This window comes from Lithobates pipiens, unplaced genomic scaffold (assembly GCF_037356315.1).
Source record: "Lithobates pipiens isolate NorthernLeopardFrog02 unplaced genomic scaffold, aLitPip1_a1.2 Scaffold_3, whole genome shotgun sequence".
Classification (NCBI taxonomy): domain Eukaryota; kingdom Metazoa; phylum Chordata; class Amphibia; order Anura; family Ranidae; genus Lithobates; species Lithobates pipiens.
The window spans coordinates 98,645,970-98,662,575 of NW_027507790.1; the positions used below are offsets into that span (position 1 = coordinate 98,645,970).

Here is a 16,606-nt window from a genome sequence, read left to right on the forward strand (position 1 = left end):
TAATCTCCTATTGCCCAGGGGCCCCATGAGTTGTGCGTCCGCCCCTGGCTAGGAGCATTCATCAAACTTGCAAACCCCACTTTTACTTAAAAATGTATAAAGATTTGTAAGGTGTAGCACTTTATACAGTATATGGAGTTTATATGTTCCCCTTTCCTGCAGCAAATCCAAACATATACCTGTTAATTGACTTCTGACCTGCAATTTCACAGCCAGCCTGGCTGTATGGTCAGAATAGGCATTTCCTTTGGAGAAAGGGTAAAACTCATGAGTGTGTGTTTTGCATTTCATCACAGATATTCTAGATGGCAACAGTGCTGCATCTAAGACTCAGGAAATTGAATCAGCATGTTTAATAGATGTGCCTCTGAAGAAAGAAATCCTCTTTCTTTCCACAGTATGCCAAAATCAAAGAGTAAATATGTATCATAGTGGTAAAGTCTTTAGCATTTTCTATAGCTCTTGCTTAGGTGATAGGTTTCCATGTGTGAAAAGTAGCATAAAATAACAGGATTGTATTTAGCAGCAAGAGATAGGGATCACAGAATAAAAACAGAAATTCTGACCACTTTAAAGAATAAGTTTAGTTTTAGCGAAGGAAAACTCTGTACACTATACACCGCAGCAGCAGCTCTGTAAGCATCAAGTTCCTCGCAATGGTGAGAAGTCAATGGTCAGGCTGGGCAGATGACCATTGCAAGCATTATGATACTTTCAGGCACCTGGCTGGCAGTGCAGTGTACAGAGTGTAGATTGTCTTCTCTAAAAGTAAATTTACCATTCAGGCAGAAGAAGAGACATTTATACATAGTTCCAGGTCTGAGTTTATAACATTGGTGTGGATAAAAGGCATTCCATAACTTAAAAACCACCAACCATTTCATTAGTCTCTGAATAATACCCAACATTTTCTTTTCAAAGACTTCATCAGGGAAACCCAGTAACATTCTTTTTTTTTCCAGTTGTATATCTCTTTCCTTTATACGATATAGTGTAAATTCACCTTTTCACAAAAAATGAAAAGGTGAACTAACATCCTACACCCTCCCTGTCCCCCCAGTCCTGCCTGATTAGCTGTCACTGCGGATCAGAGTAATTCTAATTGATCAGCACATGACCAATAAGAATTGCTGCATGGGTAGGAACAGCTAATCACCCATAGAGATAAGTGCAGCGGGGGTTGAGGAAAGTGTAGGATATTCAATTATTTAAATCTTTTGAGAAAAGGTGAGCTTACATTTTAACCCTTTCATCATGGTTGTCTTAATGGGCCATAGCCAATTGGCTTTTGTTCATTTCAGAACGACTTCTTTCCTCACATAGGTCTATGGAAATGCAAAAGCAGCTAAAGCAACTGGTGCAGGTCAAGTGCACCTCTTAATGATTGCAGAAGCATCTCAAACGGATGTTAAATGCAAGCTGAATGCACCTAAAATCATGCTGCATTTGCCCATTCACACAAGCCCAAAGCCCCCTGTCCACTGCCAGCCAATTTCAATTGAATGAGGCATTCACCAGTTTACCACTGTTTATTCAGGACAATATGGATATTTTCTACAGACTTAGAGATTTGAGTACTTGCAATGATCAGCATACATATGAACATAAGAGCAACAGTGGACACATCCATTTGTATGGGTTGCAATGTGGGATATCAAAATGTTATTAGCTAAGCAGACTTTGAGCTTTCATGGATGCTTAAACACATGCAGACAGTCATCATGAATAATACGTTGGCTATAAAATATATTTTACTACTTCAAAAAACAAAGGAAAATTACATTACTATTACATTACTATTATGGAATATTTTGCCACCTGATAGCAGAGATCTGAAAAAATCTAAGGTCTATAAGACCTCACTGCTGTGAGACATTATTCCATTTACTATGAGAAAAATATACTCAAGCAGCACTTGACAGCAGTTTCCATGGAGAAATTTAGGTGTGTAACTCTGAATAGTGCTATGAAACAAAACCTCTACGGTATATGCAAGTAACTGGTCTCCCAACATAACCTAAAATGATGGCTTCCCTTCTCTGCACCCCCTATGGACCAGATATAGCACTAGTATGTCTAGACGGATTCATTCTGCCAGCTACAGCCATATAAATAGTGCATTCAGGATTCTGTGGAGGGGCTGCAAATCAGAGCCTGAAGCAAAAAGCGGGAAAACAAATTAACTTCACATAGTTATTTCTTTAAAATGCAATAAATATATTGGCATGTGTAATTATAAACATGACAAAAAGTATATGTGAAATATATCATACATGAAAACAAGTTAATGAATCCTGGTTGTTCCTGATCTTTCTAGGTCTTCCTCCAAGAAACGAAGACATGGGTAAGTCACATTCTGGTCTTCTTTACAAGCATGTGCTCATTTTTTTTATTAATGTTCTCTTTGCTGAATGATTGTATGTTTTGTGATGTATGTTATGTGTTAAATACAACATTATTTTATGTGTTCAAATGTTTTCAAATATATGTGCAAGCCTTATGAGGGCGTAAAGGCACATTTGTGTCATGTAGACCTATGTTAATCAACAAGGTAGCAAAAAGAATAAATGCGTCCTTCTTTCTGGTTGCTGGAAATTTTGTTTGTGAATGCCTTTCCACCAGTGAACCACCCATATACATTTTAAACTGACTGAGCAAGTGATAATCTTTCTGTTTGCCCCATGTATGCATTCTTTGTAAAAATAAGGCAGCCCTTGTTTGTCCCTGATGTGCAATTTAAAGCTGAACTTTAGGAAAAGTTAAAGTCTTCCCTTGCAGTAGGGCTGTGCCGGTACTGCAAAGTTTGAGTGCTCCTTTATTTTGAGGGCACTTGCAAAAGCAATTTTACTTACCCAATGTACCACTCATATGCTGCAAGACTCCTCCATGCTGCAAGACCTGTCCCTGCAACCTCTTCTCCCAGCACTCTGGTGGTTGGATGCCTTTAGACATTGTCAAGACTGTAGCAGGGACTATAGCCCTACATTGGATGTAAGTATGTAGAGGGACAGTCCACTGTCAGACTGCTGTTTGTTAGTGGAGGGGAGTGCTGTTTGTTAGTGGAGGATCAGATACATAAATATAATGTCCCTTATATACTACAAAACAGGACTTTTCCCAGAGATGACCTTTACATATAACATTGGCTAATTATTTTTGTAAATTTCTGAATAAAGAGGGGCTGTTCACTATTGGGATGCGTAAAAGACAGCCTCTCCAAAGGAAGACACACACATTAGACACACAGAGCTGGGCTCGGCCCTGACCCCTCATCACTGGCTCTGATTGACAACAGCAGGAGCCATTTTGACTCCTGTTACTATATCTGAGCCAATGAGAAGCAAGAGAGCCTAGTGCTTTCGAGCATATTGTTAGATTGAGATTGGGCTCAGGTGTGTATTTGGGAGCTGCAGGGGGAGCTACAGGCAGAAGCTTTTTTAGCTTACTGCATAGAATGCAGTAAGCTAAAAAAAAACTTCTGCCTTTACAACCACTTTAACCACTTGCCTACCAGGCACTAACACCCCCTTTCTGCCCAAGCCATTTTTCAGCTTTCAGCGCTGTCGCACTTTGAATGACAATTGTGCTACACTGTATCCAAACTAATTTTTTATCATTTTCTTCACACAAATAGAGCTTTCTTTTGGTGGTATTTAATCACTGCTGGGTTGTTTATTTTTTACAAAAAAAATGTTGGAAAAAAAAAAGGTCTTTTCTTTTTTCTGTCAGTAAATTTTGTAACTAAGTAATTTTTCGCCTTCACTGATGTGCACTGATGAGGCGGCACCAATAGGCTGAACTGGGGGGCATTGATGAGGTGGCACTTATGGGCACTGATGAGGTGGCACTGATGAGGAGCCACTAATATGCTGCACTTATGGGCACTGAGAGGTGGCAATGAAATGTGGCACTGATGAGCACTGATAGGTGGCACTAATGGGCACTGTTAGGTGGCACTTATGGGCACTGATGAGGAGCCACTAATATGCTGCACTTATGGGCACTGATATGTGGCACTGATGAGCACTGATAGGCAGCACTGATGGGCACTGCTAGGTGGCACTGATGGGCACTAATAGGCGGCACCAGTGGGCACTGATAGGCGGCACTGGTGGGTATGGATAGGCGGTACAGATGGGCACTGATGGGCATTGATAGGTGGCACTGATGGGCGACACTGATGGGCATTGATGGACAGCAGTAATGGGCATTGATGGGCAGCACTGATAGGCCACACTGATTGCCAGCACTGACTGGCATGGCTAATGGGCACTGATTTGTGGCACTTGTGGGCAGTGGTGGGCACTGATTGCTGCCACTGGTGGGCACCGTATTCTGGCATTGGTGGGCACTGTATGCTGGCATTGGTGGGCACTGTATGCTAGCATTAGTAGGCACTGTACTGTTACACTTTATTTCTTTATTGTAATCAGGGCACTGATAATCAGTGCCCTGATTACATCCCTAGTGAGGAGATGGTGCTGATTGGCTCTCCTCTCCTCACAATCTGTCAGTGTGAGGTGAGGAGAGCCAATTACCGGCATCTCTGTGTTTACATGTGACCGGATGTGATTGGACACAGCCGATCACATGGTTAAAGAGCTGCGGACGCAGCTCTTTACACAGATCAGGGTTGTGCCGTGTCCTAGCCACACGGCGCGGCCGCGATCGCAATGCTGGACAGCCCGACGGGTGCACGAGAGCAGCCGTTCTGGGCCGCTGTCCTATGACGACAGCCCAGAACAAGAGCTGCACCGCCCCGCCATCATTTGACAGTGGGCGGGTGGCAAGCAGTTAAACAGTACAATTTATTTGGTATATGTAAGCTTTACAGTAATGCATTTCTTAAAAGAAAACTACAAAAGTATGCATCTAGTCAAAACAGCACACTTTTTTAATTAAAGTATTATTATTTTAAACTATAATATTTATCAAGGTATAAATATCCTTCCCAAATAATTCTGAATAAAACAAATGTACATACAGTACATTTGGTTTAGAGATTTGATTGCTATGAAAGTAGAAAGTATGAATGTATTAACAATTCTGTTAGATAGGCAGGTCTTATCAATGGGATAGGCTGCACAATGGTGACACTTCAATGATTTTGCAACATATTACAATGCTAGATCAACACATTGGCTTGTGGTGTACCTGCAACTTATCATGCTTGATTTGATTTAAAAAAAAAACAATCACTAAAGATATATGAGTGCATTGTGACCTGGCTTTCTATTTTATTACTATTTGTTATATTGCCTGTTCACATATTTATAGTACCAAGGCAAGCCAATACCCTTTCAGTGGATTGATCTCTTTGAAACATTGAGCTCTCCTGACATCATTTCTGGCTACATGTAATGACAACATGTTCCTAAGTCTCTTATTGTGAATGTGAATATAGGACAGTCCAGTCTCAAGCTGTCTTCAGTTGTTTAGGTCATATATGATTAGCTAAAATTGCCTTTGAAATAGATGACTCAAGTTCCTTCTCACATTTGTGGTTTATGTGTTCCAGCTTCAAGAATATTCCACTTTAAACAGTATCCTGTACCAATCACATTTACAATGTATAGTTGAAACAAAATATCAGCTACAGAGAAAGAAAAATGAAGTCATGAGTAGCAAAAAAAAACATTGTAGCCTTATTACACATTGGCAATATAAAATATTAAAATATTAAAATATATTAACATGGTTTAATACAAAAAAACAACAGAAATGTGATCTACTATACATGTTTATGGTGAAAATACATTTTAAAAAATACTAATATTAAGGTACACAATCAATATTTTAAATGATTTACAATACTGAATGAAATATGAATAACCCAAAAAAATAAAATAAGCTTTTTTCATAAAGACACACTGTGAGTGCCATAGAGGCAAATTGCAATTAGAACACGCAATGTTATTATTATTATTATTATTATTATACAGGATTTATATAGCGCCAACATTTTACGCAGCGCTTTACAACATTATAAAAATAACCTATGATGTGTATAAAAGTAATCCAGAGCAGCTACTGTAAATAGGCCAAAAATTATTTTGTAAGTGTACAATTCTTAGTAATAACTATGGGGTTGATTTACTAAAGGCAAATGATCTGGTAACTGCCATAGAGTTTGCCATTTGCAAAGGAAAGTCACACTTTGCATGGAAATTTCCCCCATGAACGTAGAGAATGCGGTGACTTTTCCTTTTGTAAAAGACACCAAAACATACAAGGACAATAAAAAACAACATTTTTGCTTCCACGTGATTGGATAATAAAAGTCAGCAGAGCGTCACCTTATTAGGTATTGGGGAAAATTGCCATGCAAAGTGCAACTTCCCTTGCATAGTAAACTGTCTGTTTTCCTTTAATATATAAACCCCTATGAGTGGCATTTGCAGGTAGTGCATAAAATGATCTTATTATTTTATTTTCATGTGCAATCGGCATTGTTGATTATTGTGATATTTACAGAAATAAATTAAAGGTCTACCTGAACTTTATTAATCCTATCCAAAGTCACAGGTTCGATTTTGCATAGCCAGGCATTACTTACCTTCTCAGGTTTTCCCCACTGGCTCGATCTGCAGCTGGAACCACTAGAACTTTGGATATGAGGAAATAGAGATACAAACCCACAATTATGCAGCATTGGGCACCTGTGCAACATATCTTCAGACTCTAATGCTGTCACATAAGGCTGGGCAGGAGTTTTCAGAGCCATTATCACCTTTTAACTTATTTGCAGAAGCATTTTAAAGCACTCTGGTGGCTAAGTATGGTGGCATGGGAATGTGAGGAAGGTACCTATAATTCATCACACCTCTCACCTCTGTTCAGCTTTCATTTTCATTGAAATATAAAAACTCCTTACGGGTATAGATAGATTGTGCTCATAAGGATGGGGGTGCATGATTACACAGCATCAGACAGTAGATCCAAACTTCTCCAGTTCTAGCATTCTCTGGAAGTTTTACTACACGCACAATATATTATGATATACTCCATATATTACCACATTTCAGTGAGATATTGCGTATTTCTTTGTTAAGCTCAACATAGTAAATGTATTGTAACTAAAATTAGGACTATGCAGATACTCATCTTCACATATTGCAGTGATCTTTAGACAGCATAAAACATAGGTCAATCATACACACAGATCTGACCTGAAATAATCAGATTCTCAAAAAATAATTTTTTTATGGTATGTGCACTTCCAGAATTCAGTGCATGTCAAGCAATTTCCTTATTATTTTTTAAGAGGCAGCACTGAACAGTGCCATTCTCTGGTTTATGAAAATTGTTTGTATCGTAGGTTCCAGTCTCCACAGTCTTTTGTGCAACATAGGTAATGCAACGTTAAATGATCACTTGTGTGATGTTTTAACACAAAGTATAGGCAGACAACAAAGAGTCTTTTATTTTCTGTGGCCTTCTGTAGGCTACCAATGGACTTCTCAGTTATTTTGAATATGTTCCATATTCAGTATTTTCAGAAATTGTGGCTAGTTGACTGATTAGTTGACTAGCAGACAAGTAGAAGAAAGAACTGCAAACACGGATGCAGAATTGCAAATTGAAGTTTATGAAATCATCTGTAATGATGGAGAAGTAAAGTTTCCATCTGAAATAAGGACACAGAGGAGAAAGTTATATAGTTCTGTTATTTTAGTTTTTGCTGCATCTGTTTATAATCCCTATAATTTGTGTCAAAGCTACTGTCTGCACAAAGCTGTAAAACAAATTGTCAAGATGGAGTTACGAAAGTAGCCAATGGTTACCTATCCCTCTGAAACTGCTGACTGCATGTGATGCCAAACCTCTTCCTGAACCTCTTAGTTCAATGCTTTTAGTAGCTTTTTGAGCAGCTCAGAACAAATAAGCAGATGTCTGTTTTATTGCCTAGATTCTTGACCTGCTTAGTTTTTCCAAGTCATTGAATCAGTATTGAGGCTAATGGGTCAGTGTAAAAGCCAGTCAAGTAAAATTTCCAGAAGTAGATCAGCATTAATAGCACATATTACTTTGAGTTAACACTTATTATTTTCACATACATGGAGATGCTAAACATAGAACACACAGCTGAATGCAGTCTCTGTATAGAAGACGTAGTCCAGCTCATGAGCAGCAGCATTTAGCATTTCTGCATGCTATTTTAGAACACTGTGTCAACCCAAAGATCAGTTATTTCATTTTGGGTAATCAATGGTGGGTTGAATATTTTTGAGCTTGGACATTCATTTGAAGATTTGCTAGAACTTTCAAACTTTTGATTCAATTTTTTGTTCAAATATAAAAGTAATAGAAGACATACAATAGTAATTTTTATGGACTGCAAGGAGATGGGACTGAAGTTGTCCTGAACTGAACGCAGTGTAAAAATCAGAGGAAATTGCCATTCATTTTTTACCATTCTGATTCCATCGCGATTTGATATTTCAATAAACTATATTGAAGGGGTCAATTTATTAACCAGTTTTAAAGTTGATTGAATGCTGGCTATTGAACAATTGCTTGTGGCAGATATTAAAAAAATACAACCAGAATACCCAAATCTGTCTCTGTTATCCTTTGTGCAATACCACTTATGTCATGAATACACGATTGGAATTTTGGTTGGAAAAAGCTCTCTGGTTTTCCCGACAGAATTCCGACGTGATTTCGCTCAAGCTGTCTTGCATACACACGGTCACACCAAATTCCGACCGTCAAGAACGCGGTGACGTACAACACGTACGACTGGACTAGAAAAAGGAAGTTCAGTAGCCATTAGCAAATAGCTTCCGTCTCGTAGTTGAATCTGAGCTTGTGTGAGTTTTTTGCGTGTCGGAATTGCATACACACGATCAGAATTTCCAATAGAAACTTTTTCCATGGGAAAAATTGAGAACCTGCTCTCAATCTTTTGCTGGCCAGCAAAATTCCAAGCATAAACACGATCGCATTTTCCGACTAAAAGCTCACATCGGTCTTTTGCTGGCTGAAATTCTGACCGTGTGTACGCGGCATTAGACAGGGAGACAGTCAGGTATCTAGCGTTTTCACAGCAATGAAAGTCCCTGTATTTCTGTCCATACAGTTTTTTGTAATACTGATAATACCGGTGTGTTTCTAAGCATGTGTGCATATTTGGATGAGATGCAGTAAGCCTCAGGAAATGCTAATTTCCATAGTGATAAAATTGCCATGGCTTTCCAGTGTAACCTATGTTTTCTTAGCAGGTCTGTTTATGTCAAAATTTATTTTAAAGAGGAACTAAACCATTCAATCCTTTACAGCCAAGGAAGCTGCCATATTAGCCTTTTTTTGCAGTTGCCATAGTGCTGCACACGTGATCAGTTCTGACACCAGCCATTTGCATTTTGGTTGGGAGCACAAGCAACTGTGCCAGGTATCATTTATGGCATACCTTGTATGTAACTGTTTTGGGAAACAGTTAAATAATTGGGTTTAGTTCCGCTTTAAGATTACATCTATTTTCTACATGTATTAGCTTTTCCGACCTGCTGTGAGCATCGCTTTTTATGTGTTAAATATGATAAGCTGGTTGTTGTTGGTTTAAATTGGTTTATATTGTAGTGTATGGTGTTTGTATTTGGAAACCATCCAGTGATGTATATAAGAAGCTCTTGTATAAAGTGTATCATTAATGTTGCAGTCATTCTTGTCTCAGATTTGGTAGTTAACAGAATGCTCCTTTTCCTAGCTCATCCAGTCCAAAAAATAAAAGGAAACAAGTACGGAAGCACAGAAAGCAGTAAGTACTTCCATTTTATCCTAACAAGGTAGAATCAAAGTGTATTTTCTTTCTTTATTCGCTCTTTCATCACAGTAGAAGGGTATTTCATCTATTCAAAACTCTGGTGAAAAAGGCTGGTTTACTGGTTGATTAGATTGTGAATTGGGTTATAGTGACGACCCAGTATCCTCCAATATGAGCTCTGATCATATGGGTTCCAAAATAAATGTAGACACATAGTGAGGAATCTTCCTTCCTATTCAGTCTACAATAACACAGAATTTTTTTGCATCAAAAGTGTAGCTTTGATTATCATTGCCTTAGGTGAGATAGGATAAATGCAGGCATAGTATAACAATACTACTTTGTTTCCATGATACCCTTGGGGAGCATCAGGCCTGGGTTATGGACAACTGATGCCCTAAGCACAGCTTAACAATGGTGCCCCTCTCAGCAACTGACAAAACATCAAAGCTCCAGGCCAGCCCTCACAACTATTTAAATAAAAATGTTTTCATGTTATTTAACACATTGGGCATGTATCAAGAGCAAGCATCTGACTGAGGTCTTTTATTTAGAAATCATGAGTGATATCACTTCTTTGATAAAAAAAAAAAAATATTAGATACATTTTTTTTTTATTATTATTATTAAGACAAAGGAAGACAAGCCTCCTAAAAGTCTATGGTACTGTAATGCGACTTTGGAGCCAGGATAGAAATGACTTGGGGCGTGAGATGTAAATAAACAATGTAGGCCACATTTGGATCACATCTGTTGTGGGTGAGGGTGGGAACGGTCATCTCAGGGCAAATGGGCAAGAAAGATAAATTCACTTATCATTTAAGAGCATGATAACTAGGGGGGAAACTCTGTGTTGCCCCCTTCCTTTGGTGAGCATACTTATTAAGTGGTTAACTCTTGGGGGGGGGGGGGGGGGGGGGCATCCATAGAAATGAGCATCCATAGAAACTTCCATTGAACCTAATTTTAAAAAAATTAGGTGATAAGACCTTCAGTTGTGTATTTAACTGCAGCATTATCAATAGCAGGCTTGTGCCATCCAGCCTTCCTGACTCAGGAGCAGCTGTGACTTCTGCAACAGCTATACAGTCACATGAAATGTATTGTAATTTTTCTTCCTTCTGTAAACACTGTTCTACTTTTAGTCTCTCTCACAGGCCTTTGCCTTGGAGTGACCCAATTTTTTCTAAAAGAACTTTCTAAATCTGTATAAAGTTAACGAGAAACTTCACCCATGCCCACTCATTGCCAGTGTTTTCATTCCTTATATTGCACAAACCTTTTATCCAAGAAAAACACACTCAAAAGCCAAGTGAATACTGTTTTTCTCTCTACCACCTCTCTTCCTCGGCATGTACTTCCCCATGCCACCATCTCCTCTTTCTATGTATTTGGGAGCCAGCTGTCTCTTCCAGATTTTTGCAATTGCTCTCCTGATAAATTAATCTTCCAGCAATGTGGGGAACCCTCTTGGAATATATGATGTTGGTATGCCAGAAGGCTGAAGGTGGGGGCTTTGCATCAATCTTGTCTTGACACGAATGGAGGCACAGGGCAGGTCAATAGCAGATAACAGGGTGCTGAGGTTAATACCAAGCAAAAAACACCTTTATTAAAAGCAGCATACTTACATGTCAAAAAATCACCAATCCACCAGTGGACAGTAACAAAGCAGGTTGAGACACCAGATCTGATCAGCTGAAGGTACACAGAGGCAATGGATGGCTGCCAGATATGTAGCAGCAGGGGCTCTAAAGCTCCAGCAGGTAGTATGGAGAGAAAGAACTGCCGGCATCTCCAGTTGCACTGTAAAGATAGCAACTATCAGAATCCTATAGTGATGTCAGGAGGGGGTAAGCATAACACGTTTTAAGGGACATGGCCCTCTTTTTTCAAATGCATAGGGAAAAGCCAGAAGATAAAGGTTTAAGTAACCAATGGGGCAGGTAAGGGGGAGGAGAAATATAGGGGATGCCCAGAAACTGAGCTGTTGCATTCTCCGCAAACTAACAATAATACAATACACAGGCACATTATGGTAGGTAACGCACTAAGTTTAATTGGAGAAATATGCATGAAACTGGTAACATTTCTAAACTATAATACTAGAACATGCTACATCGACAAATATACTGTAAAATAAAACAGGGATTATAGATCATATAAATGATCTATATATATATATATATATATATATATATATATATATATATATATATATATATATATAGAGACCCCTCACATTTTTGTAAATATTTTATTATATCTTTTCATGTGACAACACTGAAGAAATTACACTTTACCACAATGTAAAGTAGTGAGTGTACAGCTTGTATAACTATACATTTGCTGCCATTAATGTCTAAACAAAAGGGAAACTGTCCAAATTTGGCCCAAAGTGTCAATATTTTGCATGCCCACCATTATTTTCCAGCATTGGAGCCCTCTTCCACCCCTCCATGATGACATAACGTAGCTGGCGGATGTTGGAGACGTTGCGCTCCTCCACCTTCCATTTGAGGATGCCCGACAGATGCTCAATAGGGTTTAGGTCTGGAGACATGCTTGGTCAGTCCATCACCTTTACCCTCAGCTTCTTTAGCAGTACAGTGGCCATCTTGGAGGTGTGTTTGGGGTCGTTATCATGTTGGGGGGAGGTGATCATGTTGGGGGGAGGGGATCATGATCTGCTTCAGTATGTCACAGTACATGTTGGCATTCGTGGTTCCATCAATGAACTGTAGCTCCCCAGTGGCAGCGGCACTCATGCTTTCTCAGACCATGATACTCCCACCACCATACTTGACTGTAGGCAACACGTACTTGTCTTTGTACTCCTCACCTGGTTGCCGCCACACATGCTTGACACCATCTGAACCAAATAAGTTTATCTTGGTCTCATCAGAACACAGGACATGGTTCTAGTAATCCATTTCCTTTGTCTGCTTGTCTTTAACAAACTGTTTGCAGGCTTTCTTGTGTATCTTTAGAAGAGACTTCCTTCAAGGACAACAGCCATGCAGACCAATGTGATGCAGTGTGCAGTGTATGGTCTGAGCACTGACAGGCTGACCCCCACCTCTTCAACCACTGCAGCAATGCTAGCAACACTCATACTTCTATTTCCCAAAGAGAACCTCTGGATATGACGCTGAGCACGTGCACTCAACTTCTTTGGTCATCTATGGCGAGGCTTTTCTGAGTGGAACCTGTTCTGGTAAACCGCTGTATGGTCTTGGCCACCATGCTGCAGCTCAGTTTCAGAGTCTTGGAAATCTTCTTATAGCCTAGGCCATCTTTATGTAGAGCAACAATTTTTTTTTTTCAGATCCTCAGAGAGTTCTTGGCCATGAGGTGCCATGTTGAACTTCCAGTGACCAGTATGAGAGAGTGAGAGTGATAACTCCAAATTTAACACACCTGCTCCCCATTCACACCTGAGACCTTGTAACACTAATGAGTCACATGACATGGGGGAGGGAAAATGGCTAATTGGGCCCAATTTGGACATTTTCACTTAGGGATGTACTCACTATTTTTGCCAGCGGTTTAGACATTATTGTGTGTTGAGTTATTTTAAGGGGACAGCAAATTTACACTGTTATACAAGCTGTACACTAACTACTTTACATTGTAGCAAAGTGTAATTTCTTCAGTATTGTCACATGAAAAGATATTAAATATTTACAAAAATCTGAGGGGTGTACTCACTTTTGTGAGATACTGTGTATATATATGCTGTGATGTAGTGATTAACTATATATCAATGAATGTGAATGAAAGAATACAGGGGACCTGGTAGTTGTAAAGACTATACATGATGCCTAAAAATACTCATACTACATGGTCTGAAGAGGGAAGGGGGTTGGGGTATAAGAAAAATGGTAAATTACATGACCAAACTAATGTAAGAAAAACAAAATAAAACTCCTTTCCGCTAAAAGGCTGAATAGCTAATACAGTTACCAAAAAAGAGGGGGGGGGGGCAGTCTGTAATAGTGCAGTAAGAAAATATGGCTGCTATGAGAGGGGTAGGAACCATTGGCAGCAGAAAAAAAAAATATATATAGTAAAAGCTTTAAAATATATTTTAAAACTTTTTTTTTAAAAAGTTATACACAAATTACCAAAAATTACAGAGTGAGCCACACCTCCAACTCCACATTAAGACCCCATGATGATAAGATGTGGAGATGGTATATCCAAAAAGTTTCCCTGCGGCAAAGAGTATGGTACCTCTCCACCTCAGAGTCACAGGGGGATCTGTCGAAGATCCAAACAGGAAGACTCTCCGTATTGCCATTATGATTGGGCTTGAAATGTTGGGGGACACTATAATCCATTTTGTCCTCTTCAACCTTCTGTGCTCGCCAAATCGTGTCCTGACTATCCAAACTGTCCAGTCCACATATGGGCGATTGCAGGAGAGGAAATAGATGACATGGTCCACAGAGCAAGAGAAAAAAGAGCAAGTCAACCATGTTTTTTTTAAGAAAGGTAAATAAAAACATTTTTAAAAAAGGTAATTTTTTTTTTTTAATGGAGGAGAGGATTGGAATGATGAATAGTGAGTTATTGAGGGAATGTCTTCTTTACATAACTTATCAATGCCAAAGTAATAACCCCTCTTGTTTTAACACTTAAACACCAAAAAGCGTATTCTGAGTGGTTAAGCTAACCAGTGTATTTTCTGCTTTATAAAATTCAGAGAGCTGTACATTACTCACTAGGGGGGGCCCTCAGTGGTTCAATGCCTACTAACACATCTATTTTGCAACACATGTTATTAATATATTGGACAACTAAGCATTGTGAGAAGCAGCTACAAAAGCATAACCATTGTGAATGCTGCAAAATAAGAAGTAATGCCTGCATATGTAATTATGAGATATAAGTTCCCCCATGTACAAATATAATTACAAATGTTACATATAAATAATTTTTTTTTTTAAACATAACAGTATAACAATAAAATAATATCAATAGTAGTATTTATCTTTTTTTTACATAAGACTATATATTATCTTTAAAAGGAATTATTCAGAAAATTGATAACTTACAGATTTCATGAATCACTTTATCGAGTCTGGTATTTGAAATGATGAAATACATGATGAGTGTCAAAGCCCAATCTACCCTTTTTGTATTCAGGGTAATGGTTTGAAATAAAGAAAATCAGCATTATCATGACAATTGAAGCAGCAAGTAATAATATTCTCATTGTCTATTGCTGCCCGGTTTCTGTTTCCTCATGTAGATCACAACTCTGAAAAAAAAGGATACATGCTGATTTTTTCTGCTTCTTTCTGATTGCAAAGTATATTGGGATGACAAGAACTACAGGGGACTTCCTTCCTATCTTTTCAAGAGCGACCGTGATTATTATTGCTGTCAGTAATAACATTAGAAGTCAGTGACATAGCAGTAGGTGCTCCGATTTCTAAAAATCGCAGTACTTAGGTTCTGCCATGAGATGGGAGACAGACATGAAACAACACGGATTCTCTGTGAACAAGAGATTTTGATGTACTTTGCAGCACAGCTTAACTTGCTGAACTTTATTTTCATGCTGTAGGGATATCAAATTTATAAAGAGATGGTAATTATAAATATTTAATTCTTTGGTGGATTATTGCTGAAGAAATAACTCAATTTTTCATAGAAAAGTAATTATAAAAATCAACTGGCTTAGTTTACCTGGACAAGAAATATGATAAAATTGTCCCGAGCCTGGGAAAATTATTCATAAAAAATAATGGGAAAAAATAATAATCATATTTGGTATGTTCATAGTGTTGTTTGTAATGTAATATTTGTTCTAGCTGTACTGATGTTTAAATCTCAGATGTGCAAAAATTATTTTGTCATCACCATATTATAATTATTATTATTATTATTATTATTTTTATTATACAGGACGATTTAGAACGTACAGTTTGTGTAGCACTTTTACTAAATGAAAACAGACAAAACAGTTTGATAGGCAGTCAGGTTAAGAGTAATCAGAGGGCCCTGCTTGTTAGCGTTTACAATCTGAAACGTAGGATGGGTCCTCTTCTGAATTTGATTTCATAGTGTGGTTTTAGAACTTCTCATATTTCCTATCAGAAAGCCAAAGTTTCTTAGAGGTTTGATGCATAGTCTGGAATATTTTTTCATCTTTAAAATCAACAATTGGACTTACTTTACCAAAACAATAGCTCTTAATTAGGCAATTATTTACCTCGCAGCTTCTGTTTTGATAATGGTCCACCTTCCCTCACCTTCCACTTTCTTCTAATCGTAAAATGTGCTGGGTGGCCTCGCTGGCCAACAGGAAGATAGAGGACTAAAAGGTGCCAATAATTGGCCAATTATGGACCAAGTACAAGGTTTTTGTGTAGTGTGGCAGATAATGTTATAGCGCCACGCCTATCTAAAATAGAATACTTTTGCATTGCCTCAACATCATTTTTGTTAAAGTGGTTGTTAAGCCACTTAGTAAATGACACATAATCCCCACTGTTAGAAAGCATCCTATGCTGTAGTGCCTGTACTTTGTAAAAAATTTGCCCATTTCTACCTTATTTCACAACCCTGCTCGTGCTCACGTAACTCCTCGCTGCTCCCTCTCTCGATCTGACAGCTAGAGTGGGAGGGGCCGAGAATCCCCCAGTGATGTCAGTTGGGAAGAGGGGAGGAGAGGAGCAGATAGACCCGAGACATGAGCCGGGGTGGACGGTAGGAGAGGGAGAGAGAGCTAAGACGTCAGCTGGGGAGGTGGGGAGCAACGAGGAGTTACGTGAGCGCCGCTGTAAAATAAGGTAGAAATGGTCATATTTGTTACAAAGCACATACACT

General features: G+C 38.7%; 1 protein-coding gene across 1 annotated transcript in view; it reads left to right on the plus strand.

The window, feature by feature from the left end:
* SRRM4 (serine/arginine repetitive matrix 4) overlaps nucleotides 1-16,606 on the plus strand; it is a 212,251-nt gene that overhangs the window by 137,229 nt on the left and 58,416 nt on the right. The window contains exons 5-6 of the mRNA XM_077462077.1: nucleotides 2,318-2,344; nucleotides 9,710-9,760. Coding sequence (XP_077318203.1) covers nucleotides 2,318-2,344; nucleotides 9,710-9,760 — 78 coding nt within the window. The remainder of the gene's footprint in view (nucleotides 1-2,317; nucleotides 2,345-9,709; nucleotides 9,761-16,606) is intronic.